This window comes from Acinonyx jubatus, chromosome D3, assembly GCF_027475565.1.
Source record: "Acinonyx jubatus isolate Ajub_Pintada_27869175 chromosome D3, VMU_Ajub_asm_v1.0, whole genome shotgun sequence".
In the NCBI taxonomy this organism is placed as follows: domain Eukaryota; kingdom Metazoa; phylum Chordata; class Mammalia; order Carnivora; family Felidae; genus Acinonyx; species Acinonyx jubatus.
The window spans coordinates 20581445-20606359 of record NC_069392.1 but is presented as its reverse complement, the minus strand read 5'-3'; the positions used below and the strand labels follow the sequence as shown (position 1 = coordinate 20606359).

Sequence of the window (24915 nt, the reverse complement as noted above, 5' to 3'; positions counted from 1 at the left end):
AAGTAGGGATAGATGGAACATACCTCAACATCATTAGGGCCATATATGAAAGACCCACAGCTAATATAATCCTCAATGGGGGAAAACTGAGAGCTTTTCCTTTATGATCAGGAACCAGACAGGGATGCCCACTCTCACTATTACTATTTAACAGTGTTGGAAGTCCTAGCTTCAGCAATCAGACAACAAAAAGAAATAAAAGATATCCAAATTGGTAAGGAAGAAGTCAAACTTTCACTATTTGCAAATGACATGATACTCTATGTAGAAAATTGTAAAGACCCCCCCACCAAAAAATTGCTAGAACTAATACATGAATTCAGAAAAATCACAAGATATAGCATCAATGTACAGAAATCTGTTGAATTTCTATACACCAATAATGAAGCAGCAGAAAAGAGAAATCAATAAATCAATCCCACTTACAATTGCACCACAAACAGTAAGATACCTAGGAATAAACCTAACCAAAGAGGTAAAAGATCTGTACTCTGAAAACTATAGAACACTTATGAAAGAAATTGAAGAAGACACACACAAAAAAATGGGAAAAAATTCCATGCTCATGCACTGGAAGAACAAATGTTAAAATGTTTAAACTACCCAAATAAATCTACAGATTCAATAAAATACCTATCAAAATGCCACCAGCATTTTTCACAGAGCTAGAACAAACAATCCTAAAATTTGTATGGAACCACAATAGCCAAAGTAATGTTGAAAAAGATCAATGCTAGAGGTGTCACAATTCTGGACTTCAAGCTATATTACAGATCTATAGTCATCAAGACAGTATGGTACTGGCACAAAAACAGACACACAGATCAATGGAACAAAACAGAAAACCCATAAATGGACCCACAACTATATGGTAAACTAATCTTTGAAAAGCAGGAAAGAATATGCAATGGGAAAAAGACAGTCCTTTCAACAAATGGTTTTGGGAAAACTGGGCAGCAACATGGAGAATGAACATGGACCACTTTCTTGCACCCTACACAAAAATAAATTCAAAATGGATGAAAGACCTAAATGTGAAACAGGAAACCATCAAAATCCTACAGGAGAAAAAAGAAGCAACCTCTTTGACCTCGGCTGCAGCGACTTCTTACTAGACATGTTGCCAGAGACAAGGGAAATGAAAGCAAAAATGAACTACTGGGACTTCATCAAGATAAAAAGCTTATGCACAAAACTGAAGGTAGCCTGTGGAATGGGAGAAGATATTTGCAAATGACATATCTGATAAAGAGTTAGTATCCAAAATCTATAAAGAACTTATCAGACTCAACACTCAAAAACCAAACAACCCAGTTAAGAAAAGGGGCAAAAGACATGAATAGTCACTTTTCCAAAGAAGACATCCAGATAGCTAACAGACACATGAAAAGATGCTCAACATCATACATCATCAGGAAATACAAATAAAAACCATGATGAGATTCTACTGCACACCTGTCAGAATGGCTAAAATTAACAACACAAGAAACAACAGTTGTTGGTGAGGATGTGGAGAAATGGGAACCTTCCTACACTGTTGATGGGAATGAAACTAGTTGCAAACACTCTAGAAAACAGTATGGAGGTTCCTCAAAAAGCCCAACATAGAAATTCCCTGTGCAATTCCCTCAGCAATTACATTACTAGGTATTTACCCAAAGGATACAAAAATACAGATATGAAGGAGTACATGTAACCAAATGTTTATAACAGCATTATCAACAATATCCAAACTATAAAAAGAGCAGAGTCCAGGTGTCCATTGACTGATGAATATATATATATATATATATATATATATATATATATATATATATGGTATATATACACACACAATGAAATATTAGTTAGCTATAAAAAATAATGAAATCTTGCCATTTGTAACAATGTGGATGGAGCTAGAGTGTATTATGCTAAATGAAATAAGTCAATCAGATAAAGACAAATACCATATAATTTCACTCATGTGGAATTTAGGAAACAAAACAGATGAACATATGGGAAGGAAAAAAAGAGGGAAGCAAACCATAACAGATGCTTAATGATAGAGAACAAACTGAGGGTTGATGGAGGCAGGTGAGTGGGGATGGGCTAGGTGATGAGTATTAAGGAGGGCACTTGTTATGAGCACTGGGTGTTGTATGTAAGTGATGAATCACTGAATTCTATTCCTGAAACCAATATTATACTATATGTTAACTAACTAGAATTTAAATAAAAATCTGGGGGGTGCCTGGGTGGCTCAGTTGGTTAAACATTCAATTCTTGGTTTCAGTTCAGGTCATGATCTCATAATTTGAGCCCTGTGTCAGGCTCTGTGCTGGACAGCATGGAGCCTGCTTGGGATTCTCTCTCTCTCTCTCTCTCTCTCTCTCTCTCTCTCTCTCTCTCTCTCTCGCCCCTTCCCTGCTCAAACACGCACGCACACACACACACACACACTCTCTCTCTCTCTCTCTCTCTCTCTCTCTCTTTCTCTCTCTCTGTCTCTCTTTCTCTCTCTCTCTCTCTCAAAAAAAAAAAAAAAAGAACAACCTTTAAATAAAAGTTTTTGGGGAAAAAAGGAATGGCTCCTTTGAAAGCCAGGCTAAAGAGTTTGGATTTTCAGTGGAGTGCTGTCACAGGTATTGAACCATGAAAAGGATGTCTTTAGATATGCCTTCTGACTGAAGTGTTGCTCAGCTCTCTCTGTATCAAACCACCTACATGTCTGAGGAAGGCTGGGATGGAATGGGGTGTTGACTATGTAGCTTATTGTCTGAAGCAGTATAAATGATGATATATTTTTGGTTAGAGATAAGTTCTTTCTCCCAATAGGACAGAAACAAATACCTCACTGGAGTGACCCAGATATGAAGTATAAAATTACCACATGTGCCTCTCTTCCTTCAACATTTGCTATTAGGAACATAGTCCAGATTTGCTGGTATCACAAAACTGCATGCACAGATAAACACCCTTGAAAAATAAGAAAAAAAACCTGCAAGTTATGGCAGGTTAGAAAAATGGGTACAATCTTAGGATATATTTCAATAGATATTGGCAGAAGCTGAGAGATTTCTAAAATGTAAGTTAGTAAAGTATGGCTAAAAGCCCAGTTGGGTATTGCCACGAACCAAAAACAGATTCAATCCAACAAAGGACTGGGGCATTCAAAAAATAAGGCTAAGAATTGGGATACAGTGTAATGGTTCTCAACTGGGGGTGATTTTGCCCTTTCCCCAGGGGATATTTGGCGATATCTGGTAACAGTTTTGATTGCTATGATTTGGGTGGATTGCTATGATTTGGGTTGCTGTTTAGTGAGTGGAGGCCAGGGATGCCGCTAAACTTTCTACAGTGCACAAGACAGCTTCTCCCATGCTCACCTCCCACCCCCAAAAGAATTTTCAAGCCCAAATGTCACAGTGCTGAGGGTGAAAAACCCTTGCCTAGAGTTTCTGGAAAGTAACATGTAGAGACTGCAAAGTGATTCTCAGGACAGGTCAGATATTGTGTTTGATGAGGGTGACTCTAAATATTGAGGAAAATGTCAAAGATTTCCCAGATTTTTCAAGGGCCTCTTGCAAATAAGACTAAAAGAACAGGAACAGGCTAATTGCCAAGAGAGAAGGAAAGCTCTAGAGCAGATTTTATCAATATCATTTATACAAACTAAAGTAAAAACATATTTTTTGAATGAATAAGTGTATGGGGGTTAATGGGGAATGTCTTTTTCTTTTTCCTTATCATCTATCTATTATCTATCTATCTATCTATCTATCTATCTATCTATCTATCTATCAGATACTTCCAGATCCCAGACATAGAAATAGGCACTAGCAACACAAAGGGAATAAGGAATAAGTTCTGTTTCCTTCTCTGGGCAACTTCCCAGTTCAGATGGGGAGAAAGAGAAGTAAGTGAATGAATGATTCCTTAGCAGTGGGATCAGTGTTGGCATGGAGGTGTGCCTACAGTGCAGTCACAGCAAGGAGGATGGGCCTGCCCAATTCTGTCTTGGGAGGGCGAGAGGAGACATTTAAGTGAGAACAAAGTTACTAGGAAGGGAAGAGCCTGTGCTTTCCCAGATATAATGACCTGTGCAAAGACCCATGACATAAATACTCATGACATGATAATACAGAACATCTGGGATATAAAGTGCAGGGGTACCTGTGGCTAGCAGAGTTCAAGAATCAACATTTTTGACATTCACCGTTCTATGAATTCATTCTACTTTGTCACTGCTCCTTTTAAAATGTGGGTCTCTAGATTCAGACCTGGTTCTCTAGGTGAGGACTGACCAAAAAAAAGGGGGAGTGGGTAGAGGGAAGGAAGGAAGGTAAGAGAGAAGGAAGGAAGGAAGGGTGGAAAGGGCTAAAAAAACCCCTGAGAAATTGTCCCCCAATAATTCTAGTCTCTTAAAGTTTTCCATATTTCTAATATGAAAACCCAAAGCTTAATGTAAAAACACATAGTATAGTTTTATGTTCTCAAATTAAAAACAGTGACTTTGGATCTTAAAAGAGGTTAATGAAGAAAGTAGTATTTATATCTTGATGGAAACATTCCTTTCTCTTCCATCTCCAAAAGACCCAATTTTTTTTTCAGTGTATTCAAGGAATACATATTACTTCACAAGTAATTACATTGCATCTGAACATGGCTAAATCTGGAAGCTGATGGTGGTAGTAGCTACAGGGAGAGAGATTCAAATTGCTTTTAAAATTAAAGGGAATTTTTGGAATTAAATCTTTGGATTGACATTCAACACCAGTTATTAGACACTGTACCCCATTATATTATGAATCCTCATTTTAAGACCCAGGTAAAATCACATCACTGAAACATGATAAACACACCTGCTGAAGGCTTAGGCCTGACATGACACTCCTAGCCATATTCTGAACTCCAGTGTTCTGGCTTCAGATGGCCTGAAGATATCATTTGTTTCATTTTTGTTCCTTTGCCTCTGTCCCCCTAGGAATGCCCAGCTGTTTTGTGTGTTCGGTATTGGTTAACTCAGGGTTTTCTTTTACAGGGAGCCTTTTGGGGACTGATCATAGGATTTCTGATTGGGGTGTCCCGTATGGTGGCTGAATTTTCCTATGGAACTGGGAGCTGCATGAAGCCCAGCAACTGTCCCAAAATTATCTGTGGTGTGCACTACCTGTATTTTGCCATCATCCTTTTTGTCATTTCTATCATCATCATTGTGGTTGTGTCTCTCTTCACCAAGCCCATTCCAGATGTGCATGTGAGTATCCATTTTGGGGAGGTGTCCTGCCCTTGTTTCATGTTCATGCTGCAACACCCATCTTGGTTGCCTTTTGCTCAATTAGACATTTGCACTCATATGACTAAAATAGCCCATGCTTGCAATTTGTTTTACGTAGAAAGACACAGAACAGAAAACATGGTGTGCCAGCAAAGCAGTATCAAGCATGTGTCTTTGGCAGAAGTTTTCATAGTAGTTCAAATTTCAGTTGAAAGGGTATTCTCTGGATCCTTCACCCTGAGTGACAGCACAACACAAGGGCATGAGATCACATGGGTGAGCACAGGGGCTACCCTGGCTGAGATGCTCATATCTCAAATAGGAACTTAGATTTTTTCTAATAGTCCCATGGCATGACTTCCAGGGGTCCCAGCAAGGCATATACTTAGTTACAAAAATCACCACACTCAGGGAAATTTGAAGTATGGTATTCCCTTAATTTTTGTCCAATTAAGCTTCCAAACAATTACCCGTATAGTTTGAGAAATTTCAAATAATATCAAAGTCCAATTGATTCAAGACTCCAAAAATAGTAAATACTCTCCTTTAACTCTAGATGTCACCCTTGGTTTAAGATTTATTCACAGCCCTCCCAATGCAGATGAAGATTTCCCATTATGGGTCATTTTTACCATAAGCAATATAGTCTGGTAGCTCAGTACAGCTGACATTTTACCTTTTTAAGGTTTCTTAGGAACAGAGCTAGAGAGTTAGCCAAGGTCATTTTTGCCCATAGAGAAAGAGAAAGTGACTTTTTAGTCACAGGGACTTATGGAATCCCTAAGAGACCTTCAACCTCATTATGAATTTTTCAAAGCTGTGACCAATCTTGATGTAAAACAAAGACTGCTTTTATAGCAGAAGAACTGCCATTATGTTTTTTTTGCTGAATCTGTCAACTGGCTTTCTTTGTGTTGTTTTTAATGCTTCCTGATGTCTCAGTGTTTGCAAGTATTGCAGCCCCAAGCACATTTAGCTCCATGATTCCTCTTGAAGTAGAGAAAGGAAGGTAGTTACCAAAAGAGGTCATGGGTAGAATGAACACATTAAATTGATTTTCAGACTTCTACGAGTTTCTGGTTTCATGTCCATAGAAGCTGTGTGTCTCCAGCTCTATTCTATTCTAATATGGCTCATAATTCTACAGATTATGTCCTTATAAGGTAACAAACACATAGTATAAAACTCTACTCTTATACTGTTGGTCTAGACAAATAAGTGTAAAGGAACAAATTTGGTTATCATGTGTGAGAAGAGTTCATTCATTCAACAAAAATTTCTTTATTCAAGGCAGTCTCTTAGTCTCTGAATATAATATCACACAATGTGAATTCATGTGTATAATTCACATTGAAGTATCCATATTTAGAAATAATGTTGTAGATGGAACTGTTAATCTATGTTTTTGTTGGTACTGAGAGACTAGGATACCTCTTTTTTTGTTGTTGTTTTCATTTTTTATTGAGTTTCATTGAGCAAACACTGGCAAAGTGAATGTCTCACTGGGAGTGCCTCCAATGCCCACTGTATTCTAGAGCAATGGCTAGTTATCCACTGACACCTTTCAGGAAGTGATGTACCTTTTCCTTTCTTGAGCACATATCTTTGTTCTCCAACTTCTTGACCCAAGACACTATTTGGATCTTTCTGCTAACCTGTTTTGCTTTCTCCATAGCTCTATCGTCTGTGTTGGAGCCTGCGCAACAGCAAAGAGGAACGTATTGACTTGGATGCAGGAGAGGAGGACATCCAAGAAACCCCAGAGGAGACCATTGAAATAGGTGATTTGTGATTCAGAACCTAGTTCCAAGCCCTAAAAAGTTACTCCTCCAATAGCAAGGCCACTGTACCGAAGCATTTATGAAATGTATTCATCAAAGCTCAGGTCTCTCTTCTGGAAGGGAGTAGGGAGTGAGGTGGGGAATGAGATGGAATGGATGGGAAATTCACTCTGAGGCCTGGTCAAGGGGAAGAGAGAGGTGCAGAACAATCCCAGCCTCATTATGTCTCATAGTTCACAGTGTGAACTATGTAAGTATGAGTTGGGTATTTGCCACCCTGACTTGATTTGGGGCATGGCCAAGGACAAGGGAAGAATCAGAGCTTGTGAACTGAAAGCAGTTGGAACCTAAGCTATGGTTAGTTCTAGTGACATCAGGAAGATGGGTGAGAGGCTCTTGGGGTCTTATGTCTCATCAGCTTACCACATCAGATTTAGAAAATCAAATTTCCCTGAAGTCCAGTAAGATAATGCATAGTCAGTGTTTAGAGACTTATCCTGATCATGGGGAAATGCTTTCCTCAGCTTATATATTGGAGCTTTTTCTCCCTACTTGGGAGTGGTGCACACATTTAGGATGGTTGTGGAGATGTATGGTATGTAGAGGTGTGGGAGTGCAAGATCATGTGTGCTTTATCTGGTGCTGGACCGGAAGTCACATCACTCCATCTGAAGGGGAGCACAGATGCAGCAGAATAAGTTCTGAATATGGCCATCAGAAATATATAACCCTAGCTCTGGAAAGGGCTCTAGATATTTGGTCTTATGGCCTTATTTTATGGACATGTGAATTGAGAGTCAGGAAGGAGGTGGCTTTGCCTATTATCCCAGCTCTGATACAATCTTCTCTTGGTCTCTAAAGACCTTTTAGTTTTGAAACCTGTGATTCTGCATGTACTAGAAAGAATCTAGAGCCACAAGCAGTTGACCATGTTGTTGAAAAAGGTAGACATTTTCTGCTACCTTGGAGCAGGGAGACATGGACATGCTACCTGCTTCTCCCACTTCCAAAAATGTCTCCACACTGAGTGAGAATATCATAGATTTAAAAGGGACATGGGGGGCGCCTGGGTGGTGCAGTCGGTTAAGCGTCCAACTTCAGCCAGGTCACGATCTCACGGTCCGTGAGTTCGAGCCCCACGTCAGGCTCTGGGCTGATGGCTCAGAGCCTGGAGCCTGTTTCCGATACTGTGTCTCCCTCTCTCTCTGCCCCTACCCCGTTCATGCTCTGTCTCTCTCTGTCCCAAAAATAAATAAAAAACGTTGAAAAAAAATTTAAATAAAAGGGACATGGATGGGAAGTCTTTTGCATGTTTTAATGTAGAAGAAGAGGTTAGTTATGTACCAGAGGGCAAATTTAAGACTGATGAGTGGAATCTTATTTTATTTTATTTTTATTTTTATTTTTTATATGATTATCCAGTTGCTCTAGCACCATTTTATTTTTATTTTTTATTATAATCCCAGTGTGGTTAGCATACAGTGTTACATTAGTTTCATGTGTATAATATAGTGATTTAACAATTCTATACTTTATTCAGTGCTCCTTAAGGTAAGTGTGCTCTTAATCCCCTTCACCTAATTTATTATCACCCCACCTCTCCTCTGGCAACCATCAGTGTATTCTATATAGTTAAGAGTCTTTTTTTGTCTGTTTGTTTTGTTGCTTAAATTCCACATATGAGTGAAATCATATGGTATTTGTCTTTCTCTGACCGACTTATTCACTTAGAAGTACCTCTAGGTCCATCCCTGTTGTTGCAAATGGCAAGATTTCATTCTTTTTTATGGTTAAGTAATATTCTATTGTATCTATATACCACATCTTCTTTATCCATTCATCTATTGATGGACACTTGGGCTACTTCAATAAATTGGCTATTGTAAGTAATGCTGCAATAAACATAAGGGTCATATATCTTTATGAATTAGTGTTTTCTTTCTTAAAATTTTTAAATGTTTATTTATTTTTGAGAGATAGAGAGAGACAGAGTGTGTGCAGGGGAGGGGCAGAGAAAGAGGGAGACACAGAATCCAAATCAGGCTCCAGGCTCTGAGCTGTCAGCACAGAGCCTAATGTGAGGCCTGAGCCCATGACACATGAGATCATGACATGAGCTGAAGTCGGATGCCTAGCTGACTGAGCTACCCAGGTACCCCTATGAATTAGTGTTTTCATATTTTGGGGTAGATACCCAGTAGTGTGATTACTGTATCATATGGTAATTTGATTTTTAATTTTTTGAGGAGCCTCTGTACTGTTTTTCACAGTGGCTGCACCAGTTTGCATTCCCACCAACTGTGCACAAGAGTTCCTTTTTTTCCACATCCTCACCAATGCTATTTGTTTCTCGTGTTTTTGATTTTAGCCACTGTTACAAGTGTTAAGTAGTCATTGTAGTTTTGATATGCATTTCCCTGACGACGAATGATATTGAACATCTTCTCATGTCTGTTGGCCATCTGGATGTCTTCTTTGGAGAAATGTCTGTTCATGTCTTCTGTCTGTTTTTAAACTGGATTATTTGGGTTTTTTTTTGTGTTCAGTTGTATAAATTTTTAATATATTCTGGGTACTAACCCTTTATCAGATATGTCATTTGCAAATATCTTCTCCCATTCCATAGGTTGCCTTTTAGTTTCATTGATTGTTTCCTGTGCTGTGCAGAAGTTTTTATTTTGATGAAGTCCCAATAGTTTATTTTTGCTTTTGTTTTCCTTGTCTCAGGAGATGTAATCTAGAAAAATATTGGTATGGCTGATGTTAGAGAAATGACTGCCTGTACTTTCCTAGGATTTTTATAGTTTCAGGTCTCACAGTTAGGTCCTTAATCCGTTTTGAGTTTATTTTTGTATATGGTGTAAGAAAGTAATCTAGTTTCATTCTTTTGCTCAGTTTTCCCAACACCATTTTTTGAAGAGGCTCTTTCCCATTGCATATTTTTGTATTTTTGTGTCAATACCATGTTTTGATTACGACAGCTTTGTAGTATATCTTAAAATATGGGGTTGTAATGCCTTCAGTTTTATTCTTTTTCAAAATTGCTTTGGCTATTTGAGGTCTTTTATGGTTCCATACAAATTTTAAGATTATTTTTTCTAGTTCTGTGAAACATGCTGTTGGTATTTTTGATAGGGATTGCATTAAATCTGTGGATTGCTTTAGGTAGTATGGATGAGTTTAGACTATCTTTACATTTCTTTGTGTTGTCTTCAATTTCTTTCATCAATGTTTTATAGTTTTCAGAGTACAGGTCTTTCACCTCCTTGGTTAGGTTTATTCCTAGGTATTTTATTACTTTTGGTGAAATTGAAATGTTTTCTTGATTTCTCTTTTTGCTACTTCATTATTAGTGTATAGAAATGCAATGGATTTCTGTATATTGATTTTACATCCCACAACTTTACTGAATTCATTTATCAGTTCTAGTAGTTTTTTGGTGGAGTCTTTTAGGGTTTTCTGTATATAGTACCATGTAATCTGTGAATAGTAAAAGTTTTACTTCTTCCTTACCAATTTGGATGCCTTTTTAATCTTTTCATGATCTAATTTCTATGACTAGGACTTCCTGTACCATGTTGAATAAAAGTGGTGAGAGCGGACATCCTGTCTTGTTCCTGGGCTTAGGGGGAAAGGTCTCAGTTTTTCCCCACTGAGTGTGATGTCCACTGTGGGGGTTTTTCATATATGGCTTTTATTCTGTTGAGGTATGTTCCCTCTAAACCTACTTTATTGAGGTTTTTTTTGTTGTTGTTTTTTGTTTTTTTTTAATTCAAGAATGGATGCTGTACTTTGTCAAATGCTTTTTCTGTATCTATTGATATATTGAAATGATCATATGGTTTTTGTGTTTTCTCTTATTGATATGATGTATTATGTTGATAGATTTGTGAATAATGAACCACCCTTGCACCCCAGGAATAAATCCCACTTGATTGTGTTGAATGCTTTTTTTCATGTTTTGTTGGATTTGGTTTGCTAATATTTTGTTGAGGATTTTTGCATCTATGTTCATCAGGGATATTGCCCTGTAGTTCTCTTTTTTTTTGTATTTTTTTTTAATGTTTTTGGTGTCAGGATGAGTGGTCTCATAGAATGAGTTTGGAAGCTTTCCTTCCTCTTTTATATATTTGGGAATAGTTTGAGAAGAATAGGTATTAACTCTTTAAATGTTTGGTAGAATTCATCTGTGAAGAAATATGTTCCTCAACTTTTGTTTGTTGGCAGTTTTTTTCTTTTTTCTTTTTTTTAAATTTTATTTTTTCTTTTTAAATTTTACATCCAAATTAGTTAGCATATAGTGCAACAATGATTTCAGGAGTAGATTCCTTAGTGCCCCTTACCCATTTTGCCCACCCCCCCTCCCACAACCCCTCCAGTAACCTTCAGTTTGTTCTCCATATTTATGAGTCTCTTCTGTTTTGTCCCCCTCCCTGTTTTTACATTATTTTTGTTTCCCTTCCCTTATGTTCATCTGTTTTGTCTCTTAAAGTCCTCATATGAGTGAAGTCATATGATTTTTGTCTTTCTCTGACTAATTTCACTTAGCATAATACCCTCCAGTTCCATCCACCTAGTTGCAAATGGCAAGATTTCATTCTTTTTGATTGCCAACTAATACTCCATTGTATATATATGCCACATCTTCTTTATCCATTCATTCATCATTGGACATTTGGGCTCTTTCCATACTTTGGCCATTGTTGATAGTTCTTCTATAAACATGGGGGTGCATGTGTCCCTTCGAAACAGCACCCCTGTATCCCATGGATAAATGCCTAGTAGTGCAATTGCTGGGTTGTAGGGTAGTTCTATTTTTAGTTTTTTGAGGAACCTCCATACTGTTTTCCAGAGTGGCCGCACCAGCTTGCATTCCCAGGGAGGGTTGTTTTTTTTTTTTTTTTTATTACTAATTCAGTTTCATTACTGGTCATTGGTCTGTTCAAATTTTCTGTTTCTCCTTGATTCAGTTTTGGAAATTTATGTGTTTCTAGAAATTTATCCATTTCTTATAGGTTGTTCAATTTGCTGGCATAGATTTTTTCATAATATTCTTTTATAAGTCTTTGTATTTCTGTGGTGTTGGTTGTTATTTTTCCTCTTTTATTTCTGATTTTCTTTACTTGAGTCTTCTCTCTAGCTCTTTTCCTCTTTTTGATGAGTCTGGCTAAAGGTATATCAAGTTTGTTGGTCTTTTCAACAAACCTCATTTCAACAAACCTGGCTCCTGGTTTCATTGATCTGTTCCACTGTGTGTGTGTGTGTGTGTGTGTGTGTGTGTGTGTGTTTAGTATTTATTTTGTTTGTTTCTTCTCTAATCATTATTTTTCCTCCCTTCTGCTGGTTTTGGGTTTTGTTTGTTCTTTTTCTAGTTCCTTTAGCTGCATGGTTAGGTTGTTTATTTGAGATTTTTCTTGCTTCTTGAGGTAGGACTATATTGCTATATAATTCCATCTTAGAACAACTGTTGCTACATCACAAAGCTTTTGGACCATTGTATTTTTTGTTTGTTTGTTTGTTTGTTTGTCTCCATTTATTTTTTGATTTCCTCCTTGATTTCTTGGTTGGCCCACTCATTGTTTAGTAGCATGTTATTTAACCTCCATGTATTTTTGTTTTATCTAGATTTTTTCGTATGGTTGATTTCCAGTTTCATAGCATTGTGTTTAAAAAGATGCAGAATATGACTTGGATCTTTTAGAATTTGTTGAGGCTTGTTTTGTGGCTTAATATGTGAATCTATTCTGTAGAATGTTCAATTGTACTTGAGAAGAATGTGTATTCTGCTGTTTTAGGATGAATGTTTTGAATATATCTGTTAGGTCCATTTGGTCTAATGTGTCTTCAAAGCCACTGTTTATTTGTTGATTTTTCTGTTTAAGTGATCTATACATTGATGTAAATGGGGTGTTAAAGTCCTCTACTATTATTGTATTACTATCGATTACTTCCTTTATGTTTGTTATTAGCTGCTTTATGTATTCGGGTGTCTCCAAGTTGGGGGCATAAATATAACTCTTATATCTTCTTGTTTGTGCCCTTTATGATTATATAGTGTCCTTCTTTGTCTCTTGTTACAAGTATTTATTTATTTATTTATTTATTTATTTATTTATTTATATATTTATTATCTATCTATGGTCTTTGGTTTAAAGTCAGTTTTGTCTGATTGCTACCCTGGCTTTCTTTTTACTTCCATTTGCATGATAAATCTTTTCCATCCCTTTACTTTTTTTTTCTTCAAATTTTTGTTAAATTCTGGTTAGTTAACATATAGTGTAGTATTGGTTTCAGGAGTAGACTTTAGTGATTCATCACTTACATATAACACCCTGTGCTCAGCCCAAGTGCCCTCCTTAAAACCCATCACCCATTTAGCTCATCCCCCCCATCCACTTCCCCAGCAACCTTCAGTTTGTTCTTTATAATTAAGACTCTATAATTAAGACTTTGCTTCCCTCTCTTTTTTCCCATTCCCTATGTTCATTTATTTTGTTTTTTTTTTTTATTAAAAAAATTTTTTTTAACGTTTATTTATTTTTGAGACAGAGAGAGACAGAGCATGAACGGGGGAGGGGCAGAGAGAGAGGGAGACACAGAATCCGAAGCAGGCTCCAGGCTCTGAGCCATCAGCCCAGAGCCTGACGCAGGGCTTGAACTCACGGCCCGTGAGATCGTGACCTGAGTTGAAGTCGAACACTTAACTGACTGAGCCACCCAGGCGCCCCTGTTTTGTTTCTTAAATATCACATATGAGTGAAATCATATGGTATTTGTCTTTTTCTAATTTATTTCCATTATATATATATAATGCTTATTTCCACTATATATATATACATATATATGTATATGTGTGTGTATATGTATATGTGTATGTATATGTATATGTGTATATATATATATATATATTACTTAACTGGGTCGCTTATATATCTTTTTTATCCATTCATCAGTCGCCCACTTCACTTTCAATCTGCATATGTCTTTAGGTCTGAAATGAGTCTCTTGTAGGCAGTATATAGATGGGTCTTACTTTTTTTGGGGGGGGGGGTCTTACCTTTTAATCCATTATGTCACCCTATGTCTTTTTATTGGAACACTTAATCCATTTACATTCAGAGTAATTATTGATAAGAATGTACTTATTGCCATTTTGTTATTTATTTTATGGTTGTTTTTGTAGTTCTTCTGTTTCTTCTCTTGCTCTCTTCTTCCATGGTTTTCTTTAGTGATATATTTGGATTCCTTTCTCTTATTTTTTGCATATCTATTACTGGTTTTTCATTCACGGTTACCATTAAGTTTATATATAATATCTTAATGCATATAGCAGTCTATATTAAGTGATGGTCGCTTAAACTTGAACCCATTCCTTACTCCTCTCTCCTCTATGTTTTAGGTAAATGGTGTCATACTTTACATCCTTTTATTTTGTGACTCTCTTGACTAATATTCATAAATATATTTGTTTTTTACTGCTTTTGTGTTTCTTATTTTTCTTACTCCTACTTTCCTTTCCACTCAAGGAGTCCCCTTTAACAGCTTTAACCAGCTTATAGGGCTGGTTTCATGGACATTAATTCCTTTAATTTTTGTTTGCCTGGGAAACTCTTTATCCCTCCTTATATTCTGAATGATGGCCTTGCTGAATAGAATAGTCTTGGCTGCAGGTTTGTTTGTTTGTTTGTTTGTTTGTTTTTCCTTTCAGCACTTTGAGTCTATCATGCCACTCCCTTTTGGCCTGCAAAGTTTCTGCTGAAAATCAGCTGATAGCCTTATGTGGTTTCCCTTGTATGTAACCATTTTCTTTTCTTTTTCTTTCTGCTTTAAAAATTCTTTATCACTACTTTTTGCCATTTTATAATTTTGTAAAAGGTTTATTTATTTATTTGAGAGAGACAGAGACAGTGCCAGTGGGGGAGAGGCAGAAAGAGAGGGAGAGAGAGAATCCCAAGTGAGCTCTGTGCTGCCACTGCAGAGCCTGATGCAGGGTTTGAACTCATGAAACTTCAAGATCATGAACTGAACTGAAAACAAGAGTTGGATGCTTAACCTACTGAGCCACCCAGGTGCCACTTTTTTACCATTTTAAGTACTATGTGTCTTGATGTGGACCTCCTTGGGTTGATTTTTGGGGGCTTTCTGTGTCTCCTGGATTTAAATTTCTGTTTCCTTCCCCAGATTTGGGGACTCTCAGTTATTATTTCTTTGAATATTTTTTTCTTTTTTTAATATTTTAATATTGCAGAAATATATTTATTATTTTTTAAAATATAATTTATTGTCAAATTGGCTTACATACAACATGCAGTGCTCATACCAACAAGTGCTGAATAAATTTTCTGCCCCATTTCCTTTCTTCCCCTTCTGGGATCCTTATAATGCAAATGTTATTATGCTTGAGAGTATTGCTGAGTTTCCTAAATCTATTTTCATTTATAATTATTATTTTTCCTCTCTCCTGTTCAGTTTGATTGCTTTCCATTACACTGTCCTCCAGGTTGCTGATCTGTTCTTCTGCTTTCTCTAGTCTACTATTTATTCCATCCGGGGTACTTTTAACTTCAGTTATTGAGTTCTTCATTTCTGATTGGCTCTTTTTCATTTTTTCTGTCTCTTTGTTAAGGGTCTTACTGAGGTCCTCCACTTTTTTCTTAAGTCCAGTGAGTATCTTTATGACCATTACCTTAAATTCTCTCTCAGGCATATTACTTGTCTCTTTTGCTTAGATCTCTTGCTGGTTTTTTTTTTTTTTTTTTTTTTGTCTTTTTTGGGACATATTCCTCTGTCTCCTCATTTTGTCTCTCTGTCTCAAAATGTTTTAAATGTTTATTTATTTATTTTGAGTGAGGGAGAGAGAGAGAGAGAGACAGAGAGAACAAGTGGGGCAGAGAGAAGGAGAGACAGAATCCCAAGCAGGCTCTGCATCATTAGTGCAGAGCCTAATGCAGGGCTCGAACACAAGAACTGCAAGATCACGACCTGAGCTGAGATCAAGAGTTGGATGTTTAACCAAATGAGCCATGCAGGCACCCCTCTGTCTGTTTCTATGTGTTAGGAAAGTCAGCTACGTCTCCTGTTCTTGAAAGTATGAAGAAGAGGTCCTGTAGTGCCCTGCAGTGCAATGTCCCCTGTTCACCAGAATAGAACTCATCCAATTTTAACTCAAAGTGAGGAGGCCGTGTAGTACAGAGACATAGTGTGCGATTTGGATTCAATAAGAACTGGGGTTGAATTCTTACCTCTCTACTTACTCCTTGTGCAAGTGATTACATTTTTTCTAAAGCTTATATTCTTTATATAAAAGTATTCTAAATGATAGACTATACCTTATATCATTGTTGGAAACATTGAATGAGATAATGCTCCATTATAAGAATTGGCTATAGGTATCACCATCTTGATTTCTGCTAAGGAAGAATTTTCTAACTGAATTGGTCTAGAAAGGGGTAAGCAGAAAGTGTGCATCTATCAAGAATTCCATAGTGGAGACTCCCACACTGCCTAGAGAATTGGCTTAATGACTTCTAAGGTTCATGGCAACCTTGAATTCTATTCTTTCTTGAAGAACTCGTGGTGAAAACACATGACCCTGACTTATTGTAGTAAAATAAATTAAGATCTCTTGAGGGCTTTTATAGATAATATATGTCACTGTCACCATTCTCTGAGCAACAGCAGCATGAACCTATCTTGTCATCATCACCATTATTGTCATCATGACTGATAATATGATCATGACATATTTTAATTATGAATACCTTACTCTAGATTCATTTTAGCACCATATCATACTTTTAATAAGATAATAAAAATATAATTCTTCCAACTTTACAGATAAGGAAAATGAGATATAGAGATTTTCTCAAGGCTGCCCAACTTTTTATTGATCCAGATCACCATGAATTTCTTACTTGGGCTGGTCAGTGAGCCCAACTTTTGTTACTCCCTCTCCATTCTCCTATTTTGGTGGAGTGAACCAAAGAATGGGTGCAAGGAGACTGGAATCTTTCTTATACGCATGACAGAAAAGAATAGAAGGAGACTATTACTTCTTGATACCAACTACACTCTGGGCATTCTCTTATAAAATCTTATAATGAAGGTGTTATTTATCCAATTTTACATGCACTTGAAGATAAGACAGGTGAATTAGCAAAACCATAAACCCGAGTTTTGGTTCCAGTTCTGACACATGTATGTGCTTAATCACTAAGGTTATTTGCAATTCTAAAAGTTTGTAACTCTTAAAACATGAGAGAGTGGAGAGGAGTAGTCTCTGGCCATCATGTTGAAAACACAGTGTGCTTGATTTCATATCTAGTGAGCCATGGATCTGGGATTCTAATCCAGGTCTATATATCTTCAGTGTCACACACTGGCTCAGAGGAGAGAATCAGTTCCCTTGGTGGGCATCTGCTTTGAATGACAGGGCCAGTTGGGTGGTTTGATTCAGCAGTGTTTATATGCAAGAGCAGACATTAAGCCCTGGAAGTGTTGATTGTTGCTGCCCTGTATCAGGAAGTATTCAGACCAATTATTACCACATGGCTGGATATGTTGTAAAACTTTGGAACTTTCAGGTGTAGCCAATATGCTCTTGAGTCATGCCAGTCTCACTGCTTTCCAGTGATGTGGTAAACAGATATGAGCTTATGTGTTTCAGAGGTGGGTTTTCCATGTTGTTCATATGTCATATTTCCAAGCCCATTGTTAACACTTTTTCTCACAAAGTATTATTTCCTGCTTGATTATGACTTACCTAAACCAAAATTTATTTTAATTGGCCTGATAGAGATAAAACATAATTTATTTGATCATAAAGATGTAGAATTCATCTATTACCATCATCTTATAATTAATAAGTTCACTTAAACATTTGTACCATTTCCTTTCCTGCAAACAAGAAAATTGGGAAATGTCTGTAGAATGGTAGATGTTCCATTTCATGACATCTCCCCTGAAACCTTTCCCTGTGCCTCCTGCTTCTATATCCAATCATCTCTCTCTCTCTCTCTTTTTATCTTTCCCCTGACACAGAAGTTCCTGAGGAGAAAAAAGGATGTTTCAGGCGAGCCTATGACCTGTTTTGTGGCCTGGACCAACAGAAGGGCCCCAAGATGACAAAGGAAGAGGAGGCGGCAATGAAGCTGAAGATGACAGACACCTCTGAGAAGCCTTTGTGGAGAACAATAGTTAATATCAATGGCATCATCCTGCTTGCCGTGGCTGTTTTCTGCCATGCATTTTTTGCCTGAGCCTTGCCTTCTGCTATAGGCTGTGTTTGGGAAGGCCAGACTTTTACTCTGCCTCCTTTAGTACCATTCTGTGGTATTAAAGTAAACCAGCCAGTTGTAAATTTTGCCCAAATGATAAATGTGTACAGGTGTAATTGCAGGTTAGCTGAAGAAAAATCATTAATTTGCTCTTAACTTATGTTATTTGAGGCCAGTGTGATATTGTCAGCTGTACATATTAGAGCTGCAGAAGGAAAGTCCAACTCAGTCACGTCCAGGAAAAGATGGACTAAGAAAGAGAAGCTCTGCAATGTCTGATGCAAATTTGTCTCAGGTAGATTCAGTGTGTCAATGTTGTGATCCTTGAATATTATTACTTTAAGAGCTGTGGTCTCCCTGGTTCATGCCACTTTCCCTATATGACCTTCCCCTCATTTTTTTTTCCTTTTTTTCCCCCTCATTTTTTTTTTTTAAGAGAAAAATTTGCCCTCTCACATCCCTGTCAAGTTTTTTCTTGGCACAAGGAAATCAATCTGATAAACTGATGAATGCATGGAAGCTGAAGCTGGGAGCTTGATCAAGTCCCTGCCCTTGGTGTTTTCTCTTTGAAGGGAAAGCGTAGGGATGGCAGGACTTACCCCAAAGGGAAGGACCCAGGAACTAGTCTCAGGCATGTGGGGAAAGTGGATAATCTTGAGTCAAGGGATTTTCTGTTTTTTTGTTTTTTTTTTTAAGATGTCCATTGTGAGTTCCTCATGTTTGAGATTTGACTTATTTTGTCATTTCCTGTATCTGGAATGTCTTAGGCACTCAGTAATGCTTATGGACTGAATAGATGATTTGGGAATTTATTTATAAATACTTGCTTTATTTTTACGTAAGCCTGGCCCTTGGTTAAACATTGTGTGTATGTGTGTGTGTGTGTGTGTGTGTGTGTGTGGCTGCACAAAGTACACACTCTGATGACTTTCATCAATTGGAATGCATTTTCCAGAAGCCACTCTTCCTTATGGTGCAGATGTTGACATATGAGCTTAGAAGCTGATCTATGTCACAGAATAGAGCAATTATACCTTTTGGGACATCCGTCATCTCAAATAAGCCACACTCTCTTGAAACATGTAAACAATTAACCCAATATTCTCTTCCCCATGAGTAAATGTGACCACAGCCCTTCTTTTTTGGGGTGTCTTGGTTGGTGATCATCCACTGACCAAAGTTAGGGTAGGTGGTCTCTGTCCTGAGTGGTAGCACTCAACACTTTTAGCTGACAGGAGTGTATTTCTTGTTGAACCTGTTTCCTAGGGAGAAGTGTTTAAAATGTAATTTAAATATAATTAATTAAATTTAATTCTTTTAGTCCCACCTGTGAAATCTCAATTATGTTGTAGTATGTACTCTTTGAAGTTAAGAAAAATCATGATGTTAGTATTGCCTGATTTCAAACTAGCTTAGGAAAGAGCTGGGATCTGAGGTGCTGTGGAACTGAGGTGCTGTGGAACAGCTCCTAGGTGTAAAAATGGTTCAACAGGCAAAGGGATATCTTGTTCTTGTGGAAGGAAAGGAACTATTTGATGCACCCTCATATTGGCTTTAAGTGAGGCAGAGAAGAGGGGAACATGGGGAATTTCACATGTCTGGCATTACCCAGCAGACTCAGTTTCATATGGAGTTTGTGGTATGATGATAAAGGGATGATAAAGGGAGAGGATTGGGATGATAAAGGGAGAGGATTGAAAGCTAGTGGATGAAGTGGGCACAACGTATCTAGTTTGTCTTAGATTCAGTTTCTGGCATTGTCAATGATTCACTGTGTATATTGTGATAAATTATTTTGTCTTAACTGTGTATTTTTCTGTTTGAAAAATGGGGACCTTGGTGCTTATAGCATCTACCTACCTCCTCTGGGTGTGACTAGGTCACTTTGTAAAGGGGATGACAGATACATACATGAAAGATACCAAGCAGATGTCATATTAAACAACATTTGTCCCATAAATTAAAATGTATTACTTTGATAATAATACAAACATAAAAAAAACTGTAACATCAGGTTTTCTGTTTTCTAGATATTCTAAAGAAATACTACGTGGAGAGCTTTAGTTGGCACAAGATGTGGATTAGGAAAAAGGAGCCAAGACAGTTGAAAATAGAATCTAGCAACTTGAATAAAAGGTAGCAAAGGAGATGATTTCAACTTCAAAACATCTAGTAAACATGAGGTAACTACTTTCAATACATAATGTCTTTTTAGGAGAGACTAAATCATGTGGGTAACCAAGGGCCAGTAAGTGATAAATTGTGCTAGAATAATTTCAGGAGTATAGACAACTATTTTTTATTTCAAATGAAAGATGAGTATTTGGGGACAGAGTGACTTCTTGTTATGGTCAGTTTATAGAACTGGAAAATCAGGTCCAACCAGGCAAAAAAAGATTCTTTAAATTTAGATCACTATTTTAAAAAGAATATACCCAAATGAAAAGACAGGCCTCCTTCCCTGCAGAGTGAATTTAGTCTGGGGCCTTTGATTTACCTGGGAGCATTGCTTACTTTTATGTAATTGAGTCAGGCATTGGTGTTCACTTAGAGAAATTTCTACCTTTGGAAGTCACTGGAACCTACTCTTCCCTGATGTGGGAATCACCATCTCCTAAAAGATGCATTGCAGCTTGTCCTTCTTTACAAAAGAAAACCATGGGAGAGAAACATGTGCAGTTAGTTGGTGAAGAGAAGTTTCTTAACTTTCCTCCCAATCTAGCCCCAAGGAAACTCCTTCTAACCTTCGAATTGAATTTTGGTAAATGAAATTATTTGAATGAGGTACCATTGCCTTAATGTATTGGTAATATGGAATTAGAGAGCTGTGGATGAGGTTAATGGCACTATTGTTGCTTGGCTGGCACTGGGAGGTTCAGGTGAGTGTTGCTTAGTTTCAGAGCTCCATATTGAATTCCTGACCAAGTCAGCTTTTGTAATCCTAAGAGCAATTCAAAGAATACGTAATTTATACAATTCATCCCCTGCTTGAAAAACTGGTGGCAATTGCCCACCTGATATAAGTTCTGGCAGTGTGTACATAGGCATTTAGGAATCAGATAAAGAGTTTAGAGCAGTGATTATCAAAATAGCTTATATAAGAATCCCCGGGAGGGTTCGTTAAAACACAGATTATTGGGGCTACTTCCAGGGCTTCTGATTTAGTAGGTCTGAAGTGGGGCCTGAGAATTTGCATTTCTAACAAGTTCCCAGATGATTTTGATGCTACTGGTCTGTGGACCACATTTTGAAAACAGTTTACTTAGAGTTAATTCCAACTTAGAGTTAATGTCCAAAGGGGATTCATTTTGTCAGCAAGGTAGAACTGAAAAAGCCTCTTTCCCAGGCTTTATTTTGAGATTTTTATTGATGTATTAGGGCAAAAACTCTTTTCTGAAACCAAAGTTGTGTGGGTATGGTTGAGGCACATTACAATGCCAAGGTACAGAAACCACTCTTTCTTACCTTTAAGACCTACCTGCTTAATTCTTGTCTCCTCCCTAGATGCCAAGGCTTGACACTTTACCAGCTTGACTTTTATTTTATTTTATATTTCACACTCATCATGTACCATATACATGTTGTCCCTGAAACTTATTTTCACAGGTAGAATATTTTGCAGACGGTGGGGAGAGGCACGAGGGGAAAAAGCACTAACATTTATTGGGCATCTTGTATGGGTCAGACATTGTAGGTAGTCTCAAATGACCCCACCTAATCTTTACAACAGTTCCATGAAGTAATTTGAAGGAAACTGCAGTTTAGAGACTTAGGGACTTATCCAGGGACCTTCAATGGACCTTGGTGGTCACGGCCTAGGGGTTGACAGTCTCCTCTCCCTGCCACAGAATTTCCCAAGGCAACCTTCCAATGGTAATACAATGTTTCTCCTTGAATTCTGAATATCCTGGAATGGGGTGGGATGTGGACAAGTCAGGGCACCAACATCTATTGAGCACGTACTTATTTATATTAACAAATGTTATAAATTTATAACACTTGAACCTGTGAGTTAAGCATTTCTATTTCTGTTTTCAGATGAACAGTGAAGGTTCAGGGAAGTTGATTGTTTTGTTCATGATGGGTCTGTCTCTAGAAACTGTACTCATAGTTTTGGTTTAGATGGATATCTCCTCCTGACCAAATAGTGACAGGAATATATCTTTTCTGTCAAAGTGGCTTCTGTTCTTCCATGAGGGCTCTTTCACGACTCTCAGGATATGGATAATGATGTTTTCTAGTTGTTAGGCACCAAGTAAAGTAGAGAGTGTGTATAAAGGGATTAATAGACTGGTTTAAGAAGCAGATCCAGAGTTCCTGCTATCTCAAAAATTCAAAATTAAGAGAAATATGGAATGCTATGTCTAAAAACCCCTTATCTAAAGCTCAGCATCTTGGTTAGAAACTGAAGCTGCTTCTCTGTCAGTGAACCACATGACTCAGAGCATCCAGGGATGAGTGAGATATTTTATTCTCACTTATATAATTTCAAATAGCCAAGTTTCTCAGTCTATAATTATAAAAAAGGCATTTTCAGCACCATATCCTTGATGTGAGTTAACACAAGCTCTTTTTACAGGTTCACACTCCTTGTCTCTCATTTTCATATGCCAGCTCTGACCACTTCAGGGCCAGTGTCCTCACTCCAGAGTTCTAGTTCTTAAATACTGCACTATACTGTCTACCCAAAGATGTTGAAAAGGAAAATTTAACTTGTGGAAATAGAATACTTAGAGGATGGGCTAAATGGCAGAATGGTCAGAACTGAACTTAGTGGATAGAAATATGAAGCCCAGGAATTATCCTAAAATGTATTAAAAAGAGGCAAAGTGATAGAAACAGTGAAATAAAACTTGAAAGATATGACCTGGGCAGTCTAACATCCATCTCACCAAAGGACCAGAAAAAGAGAAAGGTAGAACATGAAGAGAGAAAGTGATACAAAGAAAGCCAGAAATTGATAGCCAGACTATTCAAGGGATTTATGTGACTCAACAGAAAAAGACAGGAGGAAACCATTAGGAGAAAGATGGACAAAGAATATAAAAAGTATTCAAAGAGAAATAAATCAGGATGACATCATAAAAATGGTGACACCAGCAAAATTGTGGAGTGGGTCGCTCTAAGCTTTCACCTCCATTGAACAATGAACAGCAACTGTCAGAACCAATTTTTGGAGAACTCAGGAAAATAGTCAAAAGTTTATAGCAACCAAACAAGCACTGAATCAAGAAAAAGACATTACCAAATGTTGACTATAAACAAAATAATGACTGTCGCTGTCTCTCTTGTGTGGTGACAGTCTTAAAGGAGCAGCAGTCATAAAGTGTCACTCTTAAAGTGGGGGCAGCTGTGTTCCCCGTGTAAAACCATTTCCTTGGTTCCAGGGGAGCAGAGAAGACCACATTCACAAATAATTGTGTATGTCTGTTCTAACCTGTCTGGGGGATACCTGAAGAACTGACACAATGTGCTCCCCTCTATTTCACCTAACTCTGAACTCAGACTGGAAAAGCTTGAAAACACTGCAAGCCAAATTAACAAGCTTCAGACACCTAAGATTATAGTCAAAACCTACAATAGACTGCCTTAGGCAAAATCTAGAGTAAGTGTCTTTGGGAAATCAGAACATCTGAAAGCAACTATATATACTGGGGAATTTGGAAAGCGATGTGCATGACCAGGTCAAGCCACATGCTCAGAAAAGACCTGAGAAGACTCTGGGCTTTCATCTTGGTCTGATTCCCAGGCTTAGTGCAAACCTGGCTAGGTGTTAAAGGAGGGCCCCAGGACAGATTTGGTTTGCAAAGACTGAGAGGGCTTCTGGAATTCAAGGAAATTTCTGTCAAAACAGCAGCTGAACAAAAGCTAAGGATTAGAGACTCCTGTGACTACATTGACAATGTAGTCTTTCCAGTTATAGTTCAGAAAGGTCACTACTACAACCTTTAACAACCAATAAATGAGCAAAGCCAGGGAAGGGGAAGAATCTGATTTCCAGAGTTACCATATTATAGTAGTCAAATGTTTAGTTTTCACAAAAGAAGCCATAAGACATACAAAAAAACCTTGGAAAGTGTGACCCATTCAAAGGAAAAAAATAAATGCCTTCCGTGAGGAAGTCCAGATGTCAGAATTATATCATCTATAAGCTTTAAAACAACTGCCTTAAATATACTCAAAGAACTAAAGGAAGACATGAACAACAACAAAAAATACCTAAAGGAAATCAGGAAAACAATGTGTGAACAAAATAAGAAGATCAATTAAGGAATAGGAATTATAAAAAGAAACTAAATGGAAATTCTGAAAATCACAGTAGCCAAACCGAAATCTTTTCCAGCCTTTGGGGCACTGCGTGAAGGACCCATTTTGGTTTCATCCTATCTAAAGACCCACAAAACTGAGAGGTGTAGAGATAGCTAAGAACAAGGAAGAAAAGCAAAAGCTGCCAGTATCAGGCATGCTGTTGTAGCAACCGTGGTACCCAGTGACCTTGTCTGCATAGAACCTCAGCAGCTTTTCCCATTGCATGGCCAGCACAGCTGCCATGGACTTCCTGCAGATTTCACCAGTTTTTGCCCTGCTGGTATTCATG

The 24915-nt window shown here is 37.6% G+C and overlaps 1 protein-coding gene across 1 annotated transcript in view; it reads left to right on the top strand.

Annotated features, from left to right (window-relative positions):
- SLC5A1 (solute carrier family 5 member 1) overlaps positions 1-20325 on the top strand; it is a 72248-nt gene extending 51923 nt beyond the window's left edge. The window contains exons 13-15 of the mRNA XM_027050802.2: positions 5024-5239; positions 6936-7041; positions 18082-20325. Of these exons, the coding sequence (XP_026906603.1) occupies positions 5024-5239; positions 6936-7041; positions 18082-18299 (540 nt within the window). The 3' untranslated portion in view covers positions 18300-20325. The remainder of the gene's footprint in view (positions 1-5023; positions 5240-6935; positions 7042-18081) is intronic.
- The last annotated feature ends 4590 nt before the right edge of the window (positions 20326-24915 follow it).